Source organism: Sciurus carolinensis, chromosome 10, assembly GCF_902686445.1.
Source record: "Sciurus carolinensis chromosome 10, mSciCar1.2, whole genome shotgun sequence".
Lineage (NCBI taxonomy): Eukaryota > Metazoa > Chordata > Mammalia > Rodentia > Sciuridae > Sciurus > Sciurus carolinensis.
Window position 1 is genome coordinate 108,078,256 of NC_062222.1, and position 24,900 is coordinate 108,103,155.

The 24,900-nt window shown below is 41.1% G+C and overlaps 1 protein-coding gene across 13 annotated transcripts in view; it reads left to right on the plus strand.

Annotated features, from left to right (window-relative positions):
* Nucleotides 1-24,900, plus strand: part of Rbm47 (RNA binding motif protein 47) — a 164,193-nt gene that overhangs the window by 129,766 nt on the left and 9,527 nt on the right. For 11 of the 13 annotated variants that reach the window (XM_047566476.1, XM_047566475.1, XM_047566481.1 and 8 more), the window contains 3 exons: nt 204-328; nt 21,460-22,616; nt 23,378-23,584. In XM_047566476.1, coding sequence (XP_047422432.1) covers nt 21,491-22,616; nt 23,378-23,584 — 1,333 coding nt within the window. In that variant the 5' untranslated portion in view covers nt 204-328; nt 21,460-21,490. The remainder of the gene's footprint in view (nt 1-203; nt 329-21,459; nt 22,617-23,377; nt 23,585-24,900) is intronic. The other 2 variants (XM_047566487.1, XM_047566488.1) reach the window with 2 other exon arrangements.

Here is a 24,900-nt window from a genome sequence, read left to right on the forward strand (position 1 = left end):
AGAACTTGATCATCTTCTGATCACTGTTTCCCATTTCTTCAAGGATAGGATAGAGGGCTATAGTTCTTGGTTTGGAGAACATGCTAATTGGAGTAATGCTAGTTCATTTCTAAAGAACACAGCCCCCCAATTTCTGATGCACCTATGAAATTTATTGTCACAGAAAGCATTTCTAGCATTTCTCGTCTTTTTTGACCCTTCAGGATTTGCCTCAAAGGGCACTCCAAAAACTGAACAGAGAACTCTCAAGCAAGCTGCCTGAATCTGCCTGAATACTCTTGTCCTGCATCTTATAAAGGAACAGACCCTATTGCATTGGTGACTTTCGGTGAGTACACCTCCTGGCGCCCTTTCTACTTCAGTAGGAACGTAAGGCTTCCTCCCCCCACCAGGCTATCTGCTGCTTAGACAGTGTGTACCTGGCATGTGTTTATGTGGCCACTTCAGTGGTGCATTGAACATCATGCTGAGTCACTTTGAACCCACAGTGTAAGTCCTTATTATTTTGTACACTTTACTTCTTGTGACCTGAGAGGAAAACCACTACTGCTATCTGCATGAACATCTTAGGACTGAAGAGACAAGGAATAACTTGTGTTACTTATAAATATACCTCTTCATCCCTACCCGCACCCCAAAAAAAGAGGTGTGCTAGGACAAGGGAGGGGAGAGCAAGAAGAGTAGCTCTGCCAACCTCACTCTGGACCTTGGCCACCGGCCTGCCAGCCCCGGCCTCAGCCCTCACCCGGCTGCAGGAGGCGGAGGCACAGGTCCCTGTGTGAGGGAAGGGCTGTTGTGACACTGCCCTGCTTAGCAGTCCCCCCACACAACTTCCTTTTTTTTTTTTTCATATCTTCTATTTGGGTTTTAGATTTAGTCCTTTGAATTCAGGAACTAAGAGCTAACTTTATTTTTTTCCCATTGGAATGTTTTTTTTTTTTCTTTCTTTCTTATATAAATTCTTATCAGGTTTTCAAACTTTGGGACACAACAAACACATTTAAAAAGTAAATAGTTAAGTTCATGAATATTCATTTATCCTTGAACATTACCCCTTCCTCCCAACCAGGAATGTTAACATTCTATAACTCCATACACTAAAAGATCATTTTACTAATCATATTTCCATTTTCCCTTGGAATCTGTACTCCTTGCTCCCTTTTATTCTATGTATTAACCTTGGTGACTTTCCTGGACTCGTGTGCGAAGGGGCAAAATAACCATAGCATAGAATTTATCTAGTAACCATTTTTAGGTATACATTTCAGTGGCATTAAGTTGCATTATTGTGCAAACATCTCCATCCATCTCCATCCATCTCCAGAATTTTTCATCTTCCCAAACTGAAACTGTGCACCCATTAATCAGTGACTCCCTCTTCCTCCGTCCACCCTATTCATTTCTATCTCTGGGAATTTAAATACTCTGGGTACCGTGTATCAGTGGGATATTTGTCCTTTGTGTATAACTAGCTTATTTCCCTTGGCACAGTATCTCCAAGATTCATAGAATGCTTATTTTTTTTCTAAGAATAAGTAAGGTTCCACTCTATGTATGTACCACATTTTGTTAATCCATTCATTCATCAATGAACATTTGGGTTGTTTCCATTTTTTGACTTTTGTGAATAACATTGCCATGAACATTGGTGTATAAATATCTGTTTGAGTCCTGCTTTAAATTATTTTGGGTACGCTCCCAGTAATGGAGTTGCTGAACCGTGTGATATTTCTGTATCGTTGTTGTTGTTTGTTTTTAAGGCTCCACCGTGGTATTTTCCACTGTGGCTGCACCATTTTATATTCCCAACCCAAGAACAAGGGGTCCAGTTTTTCCACATTACCTGTCACACTGGTTTTTATAGTCTTCTTTTGTTTTGAGATAGTTACTATTGTAATGAGTTTGAAATAGCCTATCACTGTGGTTTGATTTACATTTCCCTAATGATTAGTAATGTAGAACATCTTTTCAGGCACTTATTGATCATCTAAATATCTCCTTTGGAAAAATGTCTATTCAAGTTCTTTGCCTATTTTTCAATTAGGTTGTTTGCTATTTTTGTTGTTGAGTTGTAGGAGTTCTTCATATTTTCTGAATAGTAATTCGTCATCAGACATGATTTGCAAATATTTTCTCCCACACCATGGGGTACTTTTTGTCTCTTTATAGAGTTCTTTGATGCAGAAAAATTTTTAATTTTGATGAAATTCAGTCTGTTTTTTTCTTACATTATCTGTGTTTTGATGTCCTCCAAGATGTCACTGATAAGTCCAATGTCATGAAACTTTCCCCTCTAATTTTCTTCTAAGAATTATTTAGGTTTAGCACCTACATTTGGGTCTTTGATCCATTTTGTGTTAAATTTTTGTATATGGTATATAATTAGGGCCAGTTTCCCCCTGTCCCAGGGCTGGGGTTGAACCCAGGGTCACTTTACCACTAAGCCATATCCCCAGACCGTTTTATTTTGAGATTGGCTCTCACTAAGTTGCCAAGGCTGGCCTCAAACTTGCATCCCCTACTCAGCCCCCACAGGGGTTACAGGTGACACCATGCTTGGCTACCAGGATCTTTTTTTTTTCTTTAGTTGTCGATAGACCTTTATTTTATTCATTTATTTACGTGTGGTGCTGAGCTTCGAACCCAGTGCTTCACACATGCTAGGCAAGCACTCTACCACTGAGCCACAACCCAGCCCCACCACCAGGATTCTTTTTTTGAAGATATATTTTTCAATCCCACTGGGTCTTGTTGAAGGCATGTGTCAGCCAGTTAAGCAAATGATGTAAATATTCATACTGCACATTCATCTGAGTTACTTTTCCTCTTGGCGTAGGCTTGGGCTGTTTCCCAGCAGAGAGGAGGGAGACAGCTGAAGCGTTTGGGAACTGATGGACCAGGTAGCTAGGACACAGCAGGAAGGCCATGGTTGGGATCAGGGAGCATTCTGATGTAAACATGCCTGATGAAATCTCCAACACAAGAGTACAGCAAGTAGACAGTGTTTCAGGCTGAGAGAGAGAGAGAGTATGTGTGTGTTGTGTACATTCATATATTTGTTAGTGGAGGGAAGGAAAGAGGACACACTAAATGTGTTTGTGAGCCGAGAGCTACAATAGATAAAAAAACACCTTTTGAACAAAAATAAATTGCTCTTCATGCTGTTTCAGAGAAACCAAACTAGCTTTGCCACAATTTTATGTGGGCAAACTGTGTTTCTAAAACAGTGTCCTGGTTCTTTTTTATTGTAGACAGAAGCTAGGTGTGTTTCCAGTATAAAATGCAAACCTCCCACTGCAGGTTCTTGAGAAGGAAGAAGCAAGCCCTGGTTGTATAAGCTGCCCCACCTCGTACCAAAGGTCTGCGTGGGGCTGGCTGCTCTCTGATGGACTTCGAGATAGCAGGAGCGTTGCGTTGATATGCCTGACTGTTGCAGGATCCTCCACATGAACAAGAGTCTCAGTTAGAGTTTCGACATTAGAACACTTGGCATTGACATTTAGATGTCCAAATTCCAAATAAACTAATGTCAAATTTTTATTAAGCCCTTGTCTTCAGGATCTCTGAGGAACAAACTCTGACTGACCCCAGCCCTCTCCTGGTGCTCATGGGTCTGGTTTATAAGGGAAGGATTGTGTTGGCCTCTGTAGGCTCCCAATTTCTCTTTGCCATAAAAGGTGTTTGGGGAAAAAGGAGGAAATAACTGAGCCAATTAAATTTTCTGATGTAGGATGGGATGAGATAGGCCATGCTTTCTAAAAATAATTCTCAGGATTGGTATACTGTATTTCCCTTGAAGCATTAAAGTCATTTCTCACTTTATTAATTCAAAGAATATCCAGTATTTCCCTGAAGGACTGGGAATCAATGATTAACTTAAATCAGGGGCATTTTCACTGGCATCTTAGTTTTTCAATTGAAATATTAACTCCAAATGCACACACTGGAAGTATAGAATACGTGAGATGTGAACAGCAATTAAACTCTAACAAAATAGTTCCAGAAGTTTAATGTATCTGGGAAATCAAATTTCCTGATGGTTGAACATTTCATTCTAAATACTCTAGGTTCAATAAAACCTTGGATATGTATTTTCTGTTTGTTTGTATTCTTAGGTGCATAATTCATGAATTTCTTTAATTATTATAATTCTGCTTTCCAGAACTATAAAGTTGGCAATCCAAGTACCTTGAAGTGCCTAGTTAAATTAGAGAGACTTGGAAAACTGGTTTACCTGCCCTTCTTCTCTTTTCTTTTCCTTCTCTTTCTAATATCTTTCCTCAGAAGTAAATAGTGCTTGTTTTTTACAAATATCTATAATTTCCACCTCCAAAATGTATTCACATATAAATATAGCACTTAGTGGCTTTTCATAGACAAACTCTTTTCCTTTCCTAGTTTTAAACCATGTATTACCACATTCATTTAAATGGTGAATACCCATTAGAAAGTGTTTTGGGGGTTCTTTGGAATTTATTTAAACAAGGACTAAAGCAAACAGCTAATCAGACACTAGCATCACTGTATTCTCACACGTTACTCTGGGTACTTATTAACCAAGGTAAATACATTTAAAAACAGTGATATTAAATGAGAATTTAAGAAGAAGGAAAAAGCATTAACAAGAAAAAGAAAAGGAAAGGAAGTGTGAATGGGGAGGAAAGATGGTGGGAGTGTATGGGGAGGCAGTCTCCCCCCAAAGTCCAGACCTCCTTAGGCGGCTTCTCTAGCTTTTTCTCTCTGTAGCACAGGACATTGTTTCCCTGTGAGGCACATTTCAGAGGGATGTGGAAAGAGAGATATATGACATTATTGGACTGAGAACCTTGGATTTCAGGGGGTGTGTATGTGTGAACTTCTGTATTATAGGGTTCATATCAGATTAACTTGAGATCCACTTCCAATAGGACCCATCACGGGTGGAGAACTGCTCAGGAGCAGAGACCTTCCAGGGAGAAGGGGGCTCTAACTCAACACCAGTACCTTCCCCTGTCTTTAAGTTCTCCCGCTAGAAAGTTCACTTTCTTTGTTATTTTTTCTCATAAGTCCCTATTACCATTATATTGTCATAAAATATGGTTGTAGTTGAACATATTTTTAACTTCAGAAAATACCCCGCATTCAACTCAAACATTTATAGAAGAAAGTACCCCATGGCTTGTTCAGTGTTAGGAATATGCCTGAGGAATATGCCTTGACTATAGCTATTGCCTTGAGACACTGGCCAATGAAATGTAAGGACTTCTACGTTAAACAGGATGTGGTGGCTTTTTAAAAAATTTCCTGTAGTAGCAGATATTGTTTCATAGTTATAACTGAAATGACTAATGTTAACTAAATAAAATCATAAGGTCACACCTAAAACTGAAGCTAATGTTTGACTATGTCACTCTATGGCAAAACCTTTATTTCAAGTCAGGCAATTTGTCATTTTTCTTATAAAGAAACCTGTAATATTCTTGTGTACTACTAGCTGACATACCATAAAAAGGTAACACTAGAATGTATCCCAGGGAACATGTGCCCATGGATAATATGACATAGTAACCACAGGCCACATTCTTCCTATATAACTACTGCTTGCAAATTACTAATATAGTTTGCAATTGAAAAGAAAAGAATAGCATTCACACACCCTCATAATGACTGCATAAACTTACATTTGGGGAAGTTCTCTTTCTGAATTTGTTTTGGTATAAATTTCAGAAACCTCACAAATGAAAAATACCATCTATGGTCAATTTTAAAGTCATATATCTAAACACCCACTGTTTTTTAACTGTCTGGGTTTGATTTTATTTTAAATATGACTCTTCTGCCAAATAGAAGTTAAACTAAAGACTATCACCCCAAAGATAGGACTTCTTTATTAAATTATAATCCAAAATTTACTATTAACTAATTGTGGTTTGCTTAAAATCACTCTTGTTCTCGAATTCCCCATCAAAAAAATGAAAACACTTAAGAAGATCGCTTGAACTCAGGAATTTGAGACCTGCCTGAGCAACATAGTGAAGCCTCATCTCAAAAAACAAACCAATGGTGACTGTGGATATAACTCAGTTGGTAGAGTGCCTGCCTTGCATGCACAAGGTCATAGGTTCAATCCCCTGCCTTAGCCTGGTCAAAAAAATAATAATAATAATTCTAACAAAAACCAAAGCAACAGGTGAACATGGTGGTACATGCTTGTAATCCCAGTGGTTCGTAATCCCAGTGCTTCAAGAGGCTGAGGCAGGAGGATCACAAGTTTGAGGACAGCCTCCAAAACTTTGCAATGCCCTAAGCAACTTAGTGAGATCCTGTCTCAAAATAAAATGGAACTGTGGATGTGGCTAAGTGGTAAAGCACTTCTGGGTTCAATCCCTAGTTCCAAACAAACAAAAAAACAATAAAATAGGACTGATACTTTTCCATAGTACTATAGGTGTAAAGGTAGATAAGGGGAACGTATATACAGAAAAGATCTAGTCAGATGGATAGATTAGATAGTTAAAGATCAATTTTTCAATCACTTGAATCATTCTAAATGACATACAGAATTGTTATCTATAGAAACTATTATGAACTGCCTTGCAATTAAAGATTATTTACCATAAAACTACCAATTCATATATTCAAATGTTGATACATAAAATTATTCCAGTAATGCTGTGCCCAGGTTTCTTTGTTAAACTTATATTGGTAGATTTAATATAGTTCAAATAGGCAATGTTTGGGACCTACTGCTTTCACTGAGGAGGCACAGAACTCCAGTGTAGGCACACCAAGTAGTTATGAAAAGAACACAATACTTACAGAATTGGACAAAGACAAAAGAGAACATGGAATTTGCTTTTTGCATAATCATTGTTTTTTTTTAATGTAGCATACAATCAAATGTCCAGTGTCTTAGAGCACTTTTTCATATAAATTTAGAAGGTAATATTTATATAAGTTCCTTTCTACTTTGTCCACGTACACTTGGGAATAAAAATCATTTTGATTGGTAGCTGTGTGGTCTAACACTTGTCTAGCAAGTGCAAGGCCCTCAGTTCCATCCCAGCAACACACATGCGCACACGCACACACACACACACACACACACATACAAGCGTACAACTATATGGTCAAGCAGATAACTGGTACTTCTAAACTATGGCTACATAATTCTTTACAAAAAGAAAATGCCTAAAAGCATTTGTTTTTGATCAACTGAAATCATAGTAATAAAAGGCTCTGAGCATTTACTGTTGCCAAATTTTTTTTCTAAGTGGTTTCTCTGCCTCATCTCCTTTGCTCCTTTACATTGTTCTAGATACTGTTATCATTTCCATTTTATAGATGGTGAGACTGAGGCTCAGCGGGTTCAGTGACTTGTGCGAGGGCATTGTTCCTCCAGGGCTGGAGCCAGGATATGAAGCCAGACAGCCTGGCCCCCGAGCACGGGCTGTATAGCCACCACCCACACTTCGTGATCCCAAGATCCCACCTGGACATTTGGATCATGAACTTCTAGTCCTTAAGTACTTCCACTTAAGAATTTAATTCCAAAGGTTATTAATTCTAGGAATACAGTTTGAAATGTTAACTGCATCACAAAGGTCCAAAAATAGCTGTGGAACATTCTGCAGAACTCCTTGGACAGCAAGGGGGCTGGGGAGATAGCTCAGTTGGTAGAGTGTTTGCCTTGCAAGCACAAGGCCCTGGGTTCAATCCCCAGCACCGCAAAAAAAAAAGGGGGGCAGCAAGGGGCATGGGAAGGTGAAGTCAGGCGGGGTACGATGGTGAGGAATAATCTCCCAACAACTGGAAGTTGAATCTGTATGTTAATTTCCTTCGACTGTGTCAGCCAGTGTCCATTTCACTAATAATGGTTTGATTCTGTTAAGACTGACTATAACTATGTAATAAAGAAGCAAAAGAGTGTTATGGTTTTGTCATCAGATTTACCTGTGCCTCAGTTCTGTGACCTTGACCTTGGTCAAGTTATTTGACTCACTGAGCCTCAATATCCTGATCTTTCTTCTTTTTTTGCCCCTATCTCTTTTATTTTTTATTTTGAGACAGAGTCTCACTAAGTTGCTTAGGGCTTTCTAAGTTTCTGAGGCTGTCTTTGAACTTGTGATCCTCCTGCCTTAGCCTGACCTCAATCTTCTGATCTTTAAAAGGGGCATTGTGTCTTTGGTTTTGGTCTAAGCATTTAGTATTTCATTTATTACTCACAGTAACTGACCATTTTGAGACCCTGATTATTATTATCACTATTGTCATTTTGCAGGTGAGGATAATAAGGAACCAAGACTTTAAATAACTTAGCAGTATCATATAGCCGTTGAAAAGTTGGGGCTCACACTCAAGGAATTGATCTCTAAAATTGGGCAGTCGTTTGTAGTAAAAGGCCAGGAAGTAAATATTTTAGGCTTTGCAAACCATACAGATTCTGTTGCAACTACTTCACTCTGCCATTGTCACATGAGAGCAGCCATGGACAGTACATATACAGACGGTGTGGCTATACTCTAGTAAAGCTCTATGAAAAATAGCCACAGAGGCAAATTTGGCCCCTGGCTATAATTACTAATCCCTTCTCTAGAGCCTGCCTTTTAAACTTCTTCTAGAAATGTCATACAAAATGAAAACTTCCATAAGGTGTCTTGTTCACATAATAAGGGTTCAAAAAGACAGGAGCTCTCACCCACTTGAGAATTTTAAACCACACATTAAGGAAACTCTCCCAGAGATGATCTCTGGTCTGTCTTCCTTCTCCCAGGGAGGACTGCCTTTAAGCCATCAATTCTCTTTTAGTGGACTCTGTTTTTTGCATATAAGTGAAATACACTCGCTGTCACTTTTCCAAAAATACAAGACATGCGGTAGCACAGAGTCCTCTTTTGAAATTATTTGACTGTGTTAAATGATGGCAGTTGGCAAATGTCTTGCTGATGAAAGTACTCAATAAAGTGGATTTTGATTATCATGATTTCAGTTAATCCTGTAACATCCCTGTGAATGCATTGCATTTGCAATAATGTAAGAGATGACAACATCACTAGTTTATAAGTGTGCTCTTACACCGTTTCTGTCTCTAAATATAATGGAGCCAGAAGTGTGTAGATTTTCTATCCTTATCTACAGTTATAGCTTGCTCATTCCTTGAGTTTTGTTTGATTCGTGGTCCATTGTTACTTGGATACTTTATTAAGCTATATTAAGCCACTGTCTTAGCTTTGACACTCAACAAATGTTTGTTAAATGGATGTGTGGGACCTCCTAGTGCCCAACAGGCATGTGGCTTTGAGTGCTCCCTCCCCACCCTGCTGCACTGTCCCCAGTGCAGTGCTTTCTACAAAAACAGGAGCTCTCTAAATATCTGTGGATGCTGACTAGCTTATGAAGAAGGAAATCACAATCCCTTGATTTGACAAATATGTGCGTCATTTAAGTGCCAAAATTTGAGGATCCTTTAGTGACAGAATAGACATATACTCTGCTCTTAGAGTTGACATTTTAATTGTAGAAGAAGGACTGAGGAAAATGATGGAAGTAACAATATGTACTATGAAAGTAGATCTGGCCTGGCTGCCCTGCACGAAGATAGTCACGTACAGAACTTAAGGCTTATCCTGTGCCTTTGATTCTTGAGATTTGAGTCCCTCAACTCCTTATAAATGCTACTCAGACCTCTTGGGTGCTTAACAGAATAGTCCCTAAACTAGTTGATAAAATCCTGTCTATTCCTCTAAATAATAGAGCCACTACGCAGAAGCCCTTTTTCTCAATTTAGGGCTCAGCCTGTGCTTTCTAGCCAAGCTGAAACTTCATGGCCTTGGCTCCCCATTGTCTGCCACAGGAGATCTAGACCCCACCTTGTGGTTGCCTGGCTCTGTTTTGTTGATCCTCACTTCTGTTACTTATCTGCTTTCCATATTTCAGCCATTCTTGAGGATCCCAGCATTTTTGCAAAATCCCATCTTTGCTTATGGTGATCTCTCTGCTCTTTCCCCTCTCACTCTGGTGTGTTTTTTTTTTTTTTTTTTTTTTTTTTTTCTTCCTTCCTTCTTTCTTAGTGGGGGCAGGTACTGGGAATAGAAGTCAGAACCCCAGGGGTACTTTACCCTTGAGCAGCTGGCATTACAGGCATGCGCCACTACACCTGGCTGCTCCTTGCTTTATCCACCCTTGCTAGACTATGAACTCCAAGAACTGTGCAAGAGTCGGCTGCTTCATCTGTGAATACCTACCACAGCCCAGCATACAGCAAGTGCTCAATCAGTGTGGAGTGAATGAATGAATGCATGCATGTATATGCAATGGTTGGGTTATCATCTATTCCTGCAGATGACTGCCATTTGCTTAGGAGCACAGAGCTAGACTTTAGTAGAAGTGACTTAACTGTCCCAAGACCACATTTAAAAGTGTGACTCTTGGTGAAACTTATTACATTATTGAAAAAATCAGTAGTGACATTTGAGAATGGCTCCAGTCTTACAAACCAGATTGTCAGCAGTTCTCATGTAGCCATGAAACAGAGAGGTCTGAATTTAAATGAGACACTCTGATAGCTTGGCAGCTCCTTAGCCTGATTTCAGAAGTGGTGCTTGTGGCCTGTCAACTTGCCTGCGATGTCAGGTCAATTAGACCACAGAATCCGTCTGACAGGGCTTTCGGATGTTAGTTGTTTCATTTGAAAAATTAAGTTGAGAATGTTCAAACATGTTAAATGAGGACCGTGGTATCCCTGACCCTGACCTTGGACCCTAAATAGTGCTGCACATTTCTGGGGTGCTACAGCCTTCACTGGAAAAGCTAGATCAGGATACCAGGCCCACATGGTGGGGGGCAGGGAGCAATATAAAATAACGACTTCTCCTACTATTTATGTGTGTAATCTGTTTATAGCTCCAAGGTAGACTCGATCAGTGATTCCCTAAAGTGCAAAACACGACAATTTAAGCTAGTGTCAGAGAATGTAACCACTGCTGCTGTTGGGACTCCTGTTAGCATCGGTCTGTCCATGAACCTTTCCATTCCTTGCCAGATCCCTCAAAGGCCTAGGTCAGAGGAGCCTAGATAAGGACTGAAACTTGAAGTCCCTCCTACTCTTCTGTTCGTTCCCAGCTTTGGAACACATTAGCCTGGGAGGTCTGTGTGTGCTGAATTTGTGGGTTTCATTTTTTTCTTCAGCATTACTCCAGTAACCTTTTAAGAAAAAGTGTAAGAGTGTGGTGCTCATTTAAAGGGGAGAACAGATTCCTAGCAGGTATCTGTGTTATGCCAAAAGTGCAGAAAATTCTCCTGCTTTGCTCCCTTGCTGTCAGTTGGCTTCACCCCTCTTGTGATGAACAACTAGTATCCCTGGGAACCCACAGCAAAATGCCTCATTTTCAGGGATGTGTTGATAGAAATGCCTGGGAAAATTGAGCCTCTTGGCTTTGCGTCTGTTTATCAAACACAATCATTCATTGAATGATGTGCTTTGCTATAACAAAATCCGTACAAGCAGCAACACAGTTAAGAGCGGTGTGAATGGACTTTTCCTCCACCCAGCCAGGGCCGGCCAGAAGGTTCAGGCCAAAATCTCGGGACTTTTCTGGCTTTTGATCTTGTCAGGATTTTGCCTAAATAAAGGAGAGTCATAGAAAGAAAGATCTTTATGTGTCTCAAGGGCCATGCCTTTCAGTTAGCGTAAGGCTAAAAGAAAAAAAGGGCCTGTGCCTCACTCAGTCTTTGGCTTATTGTGTGGGACTGCAGGTAAGTCCCCAGAGCTCTGCTTGCATTTTGAGTGAGAGTCCTCTTACACGTTCAAGCTCGGAGCTAACCGAGGTGTCCCGGTGCCAGAGGCCTGCCCGTTAGAGGGAGTGTCCCCTCCCGTGTTTACTCAGGTGGGTGGTGGTAACTTGGCACCTGGCAAAAAGATAAATGCTCAGGGCGGGGTCACATCTTGGAAACCCTGTAGAAGTTCATCCATTTTTCTCCATACTGCCCCCCACCCCACCTCAATTTCTGGCAACATTGCAAAATAATATCTGTGTAAACCATGAAGCCATTCTCAACTTCTGTGACAAGCGCCTCTCTAAAACCTGAATTCTCACCTTCCCGTGACTTTCTTTAATGATGATAGTACTTAATAACCTTTTTAACACACGGTGTGCCAGATATTGCCAAATGTCATTTAATCCTGGAACTGGTCCTCTGAACTAGATGCTGGTACTAGAGCCACCTTAGAGATGTGGAAATGGAACTGAGGTCATTTGCCTCATGGGAAGGCTTAGGAAGTGGCACAGTCAGGATTTTATTTATTTACTTAAATTTACTTTTGGTACCAGGGATTGATCTCAGGGGTGCTTAATTACAGAGCCACATCTCCACCCTGTTTTATTGTTTATTTTGAGACAGGGTCTCACACAGTTGCTTAAGGCCTTGCTAAGTTGCTGAGACTGGCTTTGAACTTGTGATCCCCCTGCCTTAGTCTCCCAAGTCCCTGTGATCACGGGCTGTGCCACCATGCCAACCTACAATCATGATTTGAACTTGTATTTTTTCAATTCCCAAATCTTTGCTCTTAGCACGTATGGTGTATCTTTCGTTATATCTGTACATCACATGTGTTAGGTCATGCTTAAGAAGTGATTATTCATAAAGATAAAATTTTATGATATGAACAGGAAGCATCAAAACAGAAATCTAACCACAAAGGGAGATGGTACTACCTTTTGGATAAACACATTCTAAAACCTTCCACTGAATTAAATTCCAGTTAGTGGTAAGAAACATTGTACCCCAGTGAACATATCTTCAAATTGCAGTTTGTCAGCAAATAAAACTCTCCCTAGAATTCCAAATTGCCTGTTCATCCCTCCCCTGCCCCACACACACACCTCAAAAACTGCAAATCAACATTAACTGGTAATCTGAATAATTCTAGAGTAAACTCATGCCTGCTTTTGATTGTGGATAAATATTGATTTATAAACATTGGAAATATTTCCAAGTACAGTGGTATCCATTGCCCTCTAAAATGTCAGTTCATAGTTAAAATCCTAATGAAAGATTCTCTGAACCATACTAAAAAGGGAATTCAAATCCTTGATGAGTTTTCTTTTTAGCCCTACATTTACCCTGAAATATTAATTTAACACAAGTTAAAATTCAACCTAAAACCAAGAAAAAGGAATTCTACTTAATAGCTCAGAATAATAATAGTTTGTTTTGCGAGTATATTTTTCAATACTGGTTTTATATGCCAAGCAGTATATAACTTGTTTCAGATATGTTGCCATGTTTAAGGCTAGCAACCTTCAGCAAAGATTAATGTGTTTTTAGTGTGTGCAAAGGTAGCTTGTGTGTCGGGAGGGTCCTACCTTCAAGGGATTTGGCATCCACACAGATGTTTGGACCTTTAACATCCAGTGTGGCAAGTCTCTTCAGGTTCTTTCTGGAACAGCCTTTCAAAGCACTGTGACCAAAGGTTAGGTGAGAAACAGGCTTACATTTGGATGCCTGAGCCACATCGCCAGTGGATAATGGCACTGCCTGACAGCTTACCTGGTGTGCATGGAATCTGGGAGACTCTGACACTCTAGTCTTCACCAGAACCTGCTGCCTAGCTTCTACGCTGACTGGTTAAAAGTTGACTGGGGTAAACTTTTGCTGTTTTCCTGTAAACACAAGGATCCTGCACACAGGGTCAAGATTCTTGCCTCATTCAGTGTCTTTGTTGGTTTTTTTTTTTTTTTTTTTTTTTTTTTCAATTTTCTTGTGCTAGCATTCCTTGGTCACAGTGGGAGGTTATGTACCAGGAGCATCACGTGTATCATTTCCTTTAACCCCCACCATGGCCCTACAGTGAGAATCATTTGGGGCAGCTGTGGAATGGACTCTGGGCCAGACTGTCTGCCGGGATCATGACACCAACTCTGATGCTCACTAACTGACAATCTGCTTAATCTCTCTGTGTCTCAGTTTCCTCCTCTGTAAGGCAGAGATCCTCATATTATGTAGCCATTGTGAGGAGTGGAGTGAGTTAGTACACATAAAGAGCATAGCATTTTGCCTGCCGACTAGTAGGCGTTCAATAAACATTAGCTGTAGTCACCAACCACTGAGACTTAAAGAGGCCAAGCGGTTTTTCCCAACTAGTAAGTGCAGGAGCGGGGATTTGAACCCAGGGCTCTTGGACTGTAGAGACAGCATTTATTCAACCTGCTGGTAAAGCCCAGATCCATTTAAGGACTTCATGCTGAAGGACGGGACTACGAATTCTATACTATTTATCCAGGTATTTTGTTTTTCTTGTTGACAAGGTTCAACTTTTGAAGTTTGCTTATTCTTATGTCAACACTTCTGTCCCAAGCAAGAATCTCCTCCCTCAGCACAGTATTTCTCATGACTCCTCAGACACCTCCCCACCATTATATGTGTATACTCTGACCTTTCTAAAGAGGTATTCTGATTTTTAAAAGCAAAATTGTAACAGTGGCTGGACTTTATTTTTTAAAAATAAACAATTTTGAGGTCTGGTCAATGAGTACATGGACAAAATGCCTTAATTTTCAACTATTTAGTATTCAGAGCATACTTTAGTTACCTGGGGGGTAAGCTCCACTGGGGCGAAGTCCAGTAGTAGCCAACACAGTGCCCACTACATAGTAGCTGCTCAATAAATATTTGCAGAATCAATGAAAATGAATCCTGGTGTCTTTCTGGAAATCTTAAGAAACTATTCATATATAAGTGTCAGGAGCTGAGCCAACTTCATTCCATTCATCAGATATAAAGGTCTCATAAGTTTGCCCATCAGAGTTAAATGTAAACAGCTTAGGATAAGGAGGAGGGAAGGCAACTCAAGAAGACTGTCTTTAAAATATATTGGAATTTTAAAATTGCCTTATAGTTGCCCTTTTCAAGGTATTAAGTAAGTCATTCATATTTTAACATCTCTAAGCTTTTGGCCTCCCTCAAATTCACATAATTTATTTAACTGATCTGATGTGAGACTTTTCATGGATGTGTGAAACGTACTTAGCAGATCATTCTCTAAAGACCTCTAATGAGATCCTGATCTTATTGACTATTTTTCTACTTCTTGCATCTTTTTACCTTCTCATCTTTTTAGGAGGTATATGTGTGTTAAAAGTATACATAACAAAATTTACCATTTTAACCATTTGCAAGTGGACAACTCAGTGGCATTAAGTCCATTCCTATTGGCATGAAGCCCCCATCCATCTCCAGAGCTTTGTCTTGAGTCTAAGAAAAACTGTATCCATTAACGCTAATTTTGTGTTCCACCCTCCCTCTCCCCCAATTCTGGTGACTACTCTTCTTCCTGTCTATTAATTTGATTGCTCTAGTACCTCATCTCAGTGCAGTCGGACAGCATTTATCCTTTGCATTTGGCTTATTTCTCTCAGTGTCTTTCACAGTTCTTCCATGTTGTAGCCTGTGTCAGACTTTCATTAGAGGGTATATAATATTCCATTGTGTGCATAAACCACATTCTGTTGATCCACTCATCCATTGGACATTGGCACTGTGTCCATCTTGTGGATTTGGTGAGTAATGTCACTGAAACATTTGTATACATCTATGTCGCCAAGTCCCTATTTTTGATTCTCTTGGGTGTGTACCCAGAAATGGAATTGCTGGATAGTGTGATGATGCTGTTTAATTTTTTGAGGAACCATCCCACTATTTTTCATAGTGGCTGCTCCATCTTACGTTGCAATCTGCATCGTGCAAGGGTTCCTCACTAGCACTTACTACTTTCCGTGCTTTTGTTGGCCTAGACATCCTAATGGTGTGAAGTGGTATCTCATCATGATTCTCACTTGTTTTGACACCATATTTATAGTTAATGTAAAAGACACAGTTACTTTGAATATTATGTTAATCAAGGTCTGGCACAAAATTAAATTTATACATTCATGCACATATACACATATGTATTCCTCTTCTAGCTCCAAAATTTATGAGATGCCTTCTGAGTGTGTGTGAACAATTAACATGACTAACATGATAGCTCAATTCATGGCACTGGGACTATATTAGAAACATTTTTTAAAAGAGAAAGAGAAAGAAATTATAGTCCAAAATAGGTGAACATGCAAATATATTTGACTGTCCCATACGATTACTAAAACTGGTGTAAAAGTCACTCCTGAACTTCCTAATAACAAAGAAAAAAAGGGAACAAGGTCAATAACATGGTTTGTTCCAAATGATGAAAACATAGGAAAAGGCTTTCCTTGGCTTGCAGATCTAAGAATTAAGCAATAACTGTTTTGAAAGTTTTAGAGATAATTATGTTATTGACACCAGCAGATTTCAGACTAAAACAAAATTTCTGATGTAATTATTGGGTTGGCATTGGAAATAACTCCATAATCTGACCATTATAAGACTGTTCCTGGCTAAAACAGTAGTTTCAAAGTACAGTTAGTGAAACAAAAAGTAAATTCCATGTATCTCAACCGAGCAGTGAGATTGAGTCCTTTGGACGTCAGGCAGTTAATATTTTCTGTAGTACAACAGGTAAGATCTTGAATTGCCTCATACATGTTTACACACGTACCTAGCATTTCCTTCCCAGGTCACAGATTAGAAATATGTGTGTTTGTATAAATGGTCTTTTAAAAAATATGTGCTTATCTTCCATTGGGAAGAAGGAAAAGATCATCTTCAAATCTGACCTTGAAATTTCTGTTTCAACTTGAAACTACAGGAACTAATGTATCATTTCAACTATATGCTAGAAAAAAAAGTTTCATAACAACTGGAGCTGTGTCAAGCCAGTTTTTAAGCACTTGAAAAACAAGGAAAAAAAAGAATAAAAGCCACATCCAACAGACTTTTTAAAGAACTTAGAAAGTTTGTTTTAAAAATTACTCTAAAACGGAAAGAATTGGCCTAGAGTTTTACAGTGTTTGGATAAAAGAAAATAATGGATAACGGTCCCCCCAGCCCCCCACTCCCACATACCTCTCCAGTACTGGGGATCAAACCCAGGGCTGAGCATGGTAGGCAAGCACCCTACCACTGAGCTACATCACTAGGCATTTTTATTTTGTTTTGAGACAGGGTCTCGCTAAGTTGCCCAGGCTGACCTTGAACTTGTTTTCCTCCTGCCTCAGCCTTCTAAGTAGCAGGGGTTAGAGGTGGGTACCTCCATACCCAGCAAATAATGTATTTCTTGAGCATTTACAATGTTCTAGACATGGTTCAAAGTGCTTTGTACATATTTACTCACTCCATTAAACTTAATGAGGTTAATCATTAGCATTAGGTAGGGAAACTGAGTCAGGAGGCAGCTAAGTGTCCTTGCTCCAGGTCATATAACTAGGAGCTGGGAGCTACACAGTTAGAGCTGGGACTCTTTTTTTCTTTTTTAATTTTTATTTTTACAGACTGCATGTTGATTCATTGTACACAAAGGGGGTACAACTTTTCATTTCTGTGGTCGTACATGATGTAGATTCACACCATTCGTGTAATCATACATGTACATAGGGTAATACTGTCTGTCTCAGTTCACTATCTTTCCTACTTCACCCCTTCCTTCCGCATTCCCTCTACACAATCCAAAGTTCCCCCATTCTTCTTTTACCCTACCCTGCAACCCCCCGTCCCTATTATGTATCATCATCCACTTATCAGAGAAAACATTCGGCCTTTGGTTTTTTGGGATTGGCTTATTTCACTTAATATGATATTCTCCATTTACCAGCAAATGCCATAATTTTATTCTTCTTTATGACTGAGTAGTATTCCATTGTATGTGTGTGTATATATATATATATATATATATATATATATATATATATATACACACAGTTTCTTTATCCATTCATCAACTGAAGGGCATCTAGGTTGGTTGTGGAACCAATTCACAATTCAGTCTAGCTGTTGTGGATTGAGCAGCATTAATGTGGCTGTGTTACTGTAGTATGCTGATTTTAAGTCCTTTGGGTATAAACTGGGGGGTGGGATAGCTGGTGAAATAGTAGTTCCAAGTTTTCTGAGGAATCTCCCTGCTGCTTTCCAGAGTGGCTGCACCAAATTGCAACCCCACCAGCAATGCATGAGTGTGCCTTTTTCCCCACACCCACGCCAACACTTATTATTGCTTGTGTTCTTGATAATCGCCATTCTAATTGGAGTGAGATGAAATCTTAGGGTAGGTTTTTTTTTTCCCCTTTAATTATTTATTTATTTATTTATTTTTTACAGACTGCATTTTGATTCATTGTACACAAATGGGGTACATCATTTCATGTCTATGGTTTGTACATGATGTAGAGTCACACCCTTCATGTAATTGGTACATGTATATAGGGTAATGATGTCTGTCTCATTCCATGCTTTTTCAAACTCCCCTCATTTACTTCTACATAATCTAAAGTTCCTCCATTCTTCCCCCACACCCATTATATATCATTCACTTATCAGGGAAAACATTTGGCCTTTGGTTTTTTTTTTTGAGATTGGCTTATTTCATTTAGCATGATATTCTCCAACTCCATTCATTTACCTACAAATGCCATAATATTATTCTTCTTTATGGCTGAATAATATTCCATTGTGTATATAAACCACAGTTTCTTTACCCATTCCTCTGTTGAAGGGCATCTAGGTTGGTTCCACAATCTAGCTATTTTGAATTGAACTGCTATAAACATTGATGTGGCTGCTTTACTGTAGTATGCTGATTTTAAGTTCTTTGTGTATAAACCGAGGAGTGGGATAACTGGGTCAATAGGTGGGTCCATTCCAAGTTTTCTGAGGATTCTCCACACTGTTTTCCAGAGTGACTGCACCAATTTTCAACTCCACCAGCAATGTAAAAGTGTGCCTTTTTCCCCACATCCACGCCAACATCTATTATTGTTTGTGTTCTTGATAATAACCATTCTAATTGGAGTAAGATGAAATCTTAGCGTTTTATTTTGCATTTCTCTAATTACTAGAGATGTCGAACACTTTTTTATATGTTTATTAATCATCTGTATGCCTTCTTCTATAAAGTGTCCAGTTCCTTGACCCATTTATTGATTGGGTTCTTTGTATTTTTGGCATAAAAAGTTTTGTTAGTTCTTTATACATTTTAGAGATAAATGCTCTATCTGAAGTGTGTGTGGTAAAGATTTTCTCTTAGGGTAGTTTTGATATGCATTTCTCTAATTACTAGAGATGATGAGCACTTTTTCATGTATTTGTTGATCCACCTGAATGTCTTCTGTGAAGTGTCTGCCCAGAGCTTAGACTCTTGAAAATTCACAATCTGGCTCCCGAAGGCACACACACTTGCTCACAAACTATGCTGCCTCTTGACATCATAGCAGATGAACAGTTTTTTCTTAGTAATTAAATTCATCTAAATTCCTTTTTTTTTTTTTTTTTTGGACTGGGCATTGAACCCAGAGGCACTGAGCCACATGTCCAGTCCTTTTTATTTTTTTTATTTTGAGACTCAGTCTCTCTAAGTTGTCCAGGCTAATCTCAGACTTGCAATCCTCCTGCCTCAGCCGACAGAGTCGCAGGGGTAACAGGTGTACCACACCCAGATTACCTTAATTACTCTTGAAAACTTGAAATTTTGGAATTTTGTTTTGTAAACAACCCATAGTGCTAAATTTCTTAAAAATGAGCGACACTCCTGATTCTGGGTAAATGATGAAACTCTATGCCATCTATAAAAGTGATATTTTTATGAATGATAAAACCATGAAAGAATACTTTTAAGGTGGAAAGCAGCAGGAAGTAAATTTATGAGAAGCCAAGTTGTACCCCACACAATACCCCAAAAATTAGAAAAAAAGATGAGAAAGTTTGTGGTATCACCAGGTAGAACCAGCAATAATTTCTTGTTAATGGTTAATTTTCAATAAACTTTGTCTAAAAATGAAATAGACTTCATTTTAAAAAAACAATCAAAGACTTTTATTACAAAAGCATTGTATGCAACTCTGAATGATGATCTTTGGTTAATTCAGTAATTTCTGGAAAGTTCTGTGCTATAGAGTAAAGGTGGGCATAGTTCAGACCAGCACTGTCAACTGCGGCTAACGATTAAAAATGGTAAAATTTAAAATTCATTCTCTTAGCCTCACTAGGCCCATTTCAAGTGCTCAGTTATCTATCACATATGGCTAGTGACAGCTCTATCATCATCACAGAAAACTACTACACAGCAGAGTTCTGAAGAAAGAATGCAGAATCTGGAGCCAGAATCTTAAGAGTCAAGTCTTCCTGCAGGCTGACACTCGCTGTGTGCAACCGGGCAGTTTACCTAACCTCTCTGCGTCTCTTTCCCCACGGGCAAATTGATACTGTTATCATTCACCATGTACAGAGGTTAAGAGGATGAAATAAGAGAATGCAGGTGTGTTTTACCAGAGAGGTGTTGCTTCACAAGTCCCCCAGCTTGAAGTTACTCCAGCTCCTTTGTGGACTGATTCCAAATCCATAAATAGTTTATACCAAGAATTTTGTGTGAAGGACATCATAAAATCTGACTTATTATTGTTCCTAAACCAAGTCCATGGCAATGTGGACATTCCATTTCTCCCCGTTCTAAAGCTTTAGCACACAGCTGTCTTACTATATCTGCTCAGAGTTTTCTTTAATAATTGTATTGCTCTGCCAGACATGGTGTAATGCACACCTGTTATCTCTGCAACTGGGGAGGCTGAGGCAGGAGGATTCCATGTTGGAGGTCAGTCTCAGAAACTTAGCAAGACGTGTCTCAAAGTAAAAATAAATAAAAACAGACTGGAATGTAGCTAAGTGGTAAAGCATCCCCGGATTCAATCCCCAGTACCCACCCACCCCCAGCCAAACAAAATATGAAGAAGATGGTGGGTAACCAGGGAATGCAGCTCAGTGGTGCAGCATTTGCCTGGCATGTGTGAGGCCTTGGATCCCCAAATAAATAAAAAATATATGCATACTTACATATGTAAAATTACTGCATTTCTCTATTTTCATACTTCAAATCTTAAAAAAAAATACTGCCTTAAGAAAGAAAAGAAAAAGACTGTACAAAATAAAGAAACGGAATGTGTGTAATGCTTTAGTTAAATCATCTGAGTTGACAGTGCAGGAATTAAGTAAAAGATGTTGCCATTTGCTGCGAAAACTAAGGTTTTCACCAACAGTGACAGCAGGTTCTCTAAGCTTCAAAGTTGTTGGAGAACTGATAAAACGGAAGTACTTGCTCATTCTGGTTTTGGGTTTTTTTGTTGTTTTTTTTTTTTTCCTTCTGAGTCACTTCTGGTTTTTCCTGCTCAACTTGACGGTTTCAGACTATTTTAAGACTGCAGCATTTCTACAACAGCCTCCATCTTATTTCTCATTGAGCCACCCATGGCCTAAAAATTTATCAGCATGCATCTTGTGAGTCTGGAAAGCGACAAAGGAGTCCAGCTGGGGCCGAAGTCGGTGCAGGTTCCCCACTCACGCTACCTTTTGCCTCCCCAGGTTTCCGCCAGCTGTGGATGCCTTTGACATTATGACCGCAGAGGATTCCACCGCAGCCATGAGCAGCGACCCAGCCGCAGCGTCCTCGGCCAAGGTGCCCGAGGGCGTGGCGGGCGCGCCCAACGAGGCGTCGCTGCTGGCGCTGATGGAACGCACGGGCTACAGCATGGTGCAGGAGAACGGGCAGCGCAAGTACGGCGGCCCGCCGCCCGGCTGGGAGGGCCCACACCCGCAGCGCGGCTGCGAGGTCTTCGTGGGCAAGATCCCGCGCGACGTGTACGAGGACGAGCTGGTGCCGGTGTTCGAAGCGGTGGGCCGCATCTACGAGCTGCGCCTCATGATGGACTTCGACGGCAAGAACCGCGGCTACGCCTTCGTCATGTACTGCCACAAGCACGAGGCCAAGCGCGCCGTGCGCGAGCTCAACAACTACGAGATCCGCCCGGGCCGCCTGCTGGGCGTGTGCTGCAGCGTGGACAACTGCCGCCTCTTCATCGGCGGCATCCCCAAGATGAAGAAGCGCGAGGAGATCCTGGAGGAGATCGCCAAGGTCACCGAGGGCGTGCTCGACGTGATCGTCTACGCCAGCGCGGCCGACAAGATGAAGAACCGCGGCTTCGCCTTCGTGGAGTACGAGAGCCACCGCGCCGCTGCCATGGCGCGCCGCAAGCTCATGCCCGGGCGCATCCAGCTGTGGGGCCACCAGATCGCTGTGGACTGGGCCGAGCCTGAGATCGACGTGGATGAGGACGTGATGGAGACTGTGAAGATCCTCTACGTGCGCAACCTCATGATCGAGACCACGGAGGACACCATCAAGAAGAGCTTTGGCCAGTTCAACCCCGGCTGCGTGGAGCGCGTCAAGAAGATCCGCGACTACGCCTTCGTGCACTTCACCAGCCGCGAGGACGCCGTGCATGCCATGAACAACCTCAACGGCACCGAGCTGGAGGGCTCGTGCCTGGAGGTCACGCTGGCCAAGCCGGTGGACAAGGAGCAGTACTCCCGCTACCAGAAGGCAGCCAAGGGCGGAGGCGTGGCGGAGGCGGCGGCTCAGCAACCCAGCTACGTGTATCCCTGCGACCCCTACACACTGGCCTACTATGGCTACCCCTACAATGCTCTCATCGGGCCCAACAGGGACTACTTCGTGAAAGGTTAGTGAGACTCTTCTCCTCGGGGTCCCCCAGGAGCTTCGCTACTAGGCAGGCTGTAATTTACTGAGCTGATGGACCATGAGCCCCACTCTGGGTTTGGATTCGGGTTCTGAGTTCTGTTTGCTGATTCTTAAGACAGTGATTTCTGAGCATTGAATGAAATACAGACCCTTCTCCCAGGACTGCATTCTCTCTTGTCATTGGCCTACCCAATTTGGGGCAGGTGTGCCCAACTCTTGGAACCTAGGTCCAAACCTGCTTCTGAAATTAAATCTTTAAGTTGGGGCAGTGTTTTGTTGTCCTTGTTTGTAATCATTGGTTAGGATACAGTGAAACCAAGCATGACAATGGATTATGGATAACCTCAGTTCTAGTTAGGTCCTGCTGTCCAGTTAACCTGGTCTGTGACTAGTCAGTCACATTAATGTCCCTAGGCCTGTTTTCTCATAGACTAGCAGATCCCTTTTCAGGACTAAACTTTTTTACACTCTATGAATATTTCTTCTTTAGTGAAGTTGCAATTACAATTCTAGGGACTTGCCATGCAGATTAGTCACCTGCAATGAGTAGGTAGACTTAGGGTGCACATCTAAGTGGAAATAGAGTATTTGAAGCCTCTTGACTAGCCTGTCCAAGACCAAAGGTGTAGCCACCTGCCATGTAGACTCAGGACAAACTAAATGCCAAGAATCACAGGCGGAGGTCTTCCTCCTGTGCTATCACGGTTGCTTGCTCATCATTTTTTGTGTTGTTATTATAAGCAGGCAGCATAAGAGGCCGAGGGCGAGGTGCAGCTGGCAACAGAGCCCCCGGACCCAGGGGTTCCTACCTCGGGGGATATTCTGCTGGCCGTGGTATATATAGCCGATATCATGAAGGGAAAGGAAAGCAGCAAGAAAAAGGATATGAACTTGTGCCGAATTTGGAAATCTCTGCCGTCAATCCAGTTGCCATTAAACCTGGTACAGGTCAGTATAAAGCAGAGCATGAACGCATCCATTCTGCCTAAACCCCAACCCTCTCTTTGACGTGAGTCCAAGCTTTCTGGGCTCCTTTGTTTACCTGTAGGTAGATTCATCTTACTGTGGGCAGCCAGAGACTAGGCAAAAAGAAGGTGACCTCCTGGACCTTCTCATCTGGAACTAATGGGATGGTCTAGCTCCAGGTCTAGCTCCAACCATGTTCAAGTCAAACTGTTGAGTAGGAACTTTTTCTAGTAGGTATCACCAATTGTTGGGCTTTTTCTCAGTGTGTGACCAAAAAGGCAGAGTTAGGCCAGGTGTGGTGGTACATGCCTGTAATCCCAGCTGAGGCAGGAGGATTGTGAGTTCAAAGCCATCCTATTGAGACCTGGTCTGTAAGTAAGGCCTGGGGGTGTGGCTCAGTGGTTGAGTGCCTCTGGATACAACATCCATACCACTAAAAAAAAAAAGGCAGAGTTAGGCTTGAGGAAGGGGAAGAATAAGAGACTTTCTGTATCTTCCAACAGCTAAAACCTGTCTTTTTCTTTCTCGGGCCTATTTCTGCCCCGACTATCAGATAGTTTTTTATTTGTTTGGTTTGGTTTTGTCAGTACTGGGACGGACTAGGGCCTCATCCATAGAAAAGGGCCCTGCCACTGAGCTCTATCCAGCCCTACCCCAGCTGTCAGAAGCCTGAGGGTACATCTTATTATCAGTTCTGAGCTTTGAAGAGTAGAAATCTCCCTTCAAGAGCAAGTAGTGCCATTTGTCTGTTATGGTCTGAGCAAACACGACAAACTTGGGGATGAGGCTGCCGTCAGTGTCTTTATGAGTGTTGATTCCCTGTATTCTCATTTCCAGCACTCATTTCCTCTTCCTGATGGATCAGTAGATTGAGAGTAGGGATGCTCAAGTCAGTCCAGCGGGGACCTTGAACTGTGCCTTTACTTTCAGGCCCCACAAATGTGTTTGCCAACATCATTGCTACCCTTGGTCACCTCATGTGAGGCAAGGCTTGTGCTCCTAACCTGCGAGAAACTTTAACTCCATTCAGTGAGTCCTGCACAAACCTGCTCTCAGCACGCACTGCACAAGCATCTAAACACATGGAAAATTCAGTTGTTGGATAAGTGGAGCAATCCTCCCGCAGACCTCTTCTTGGCCTCACAGAGGGTAGACTGAAGAATGTTTGAAGCTCAGCTACTTTGATATTCCTCTGTTAAGGATATTTACTTCTTCCCTGAGATAAAATAGAGTTCAGGAATCTGTTTGAGGCATAGGTTGGCATTGGCCTCTCAGGGCTAAAAAGCATGTTCCTAATA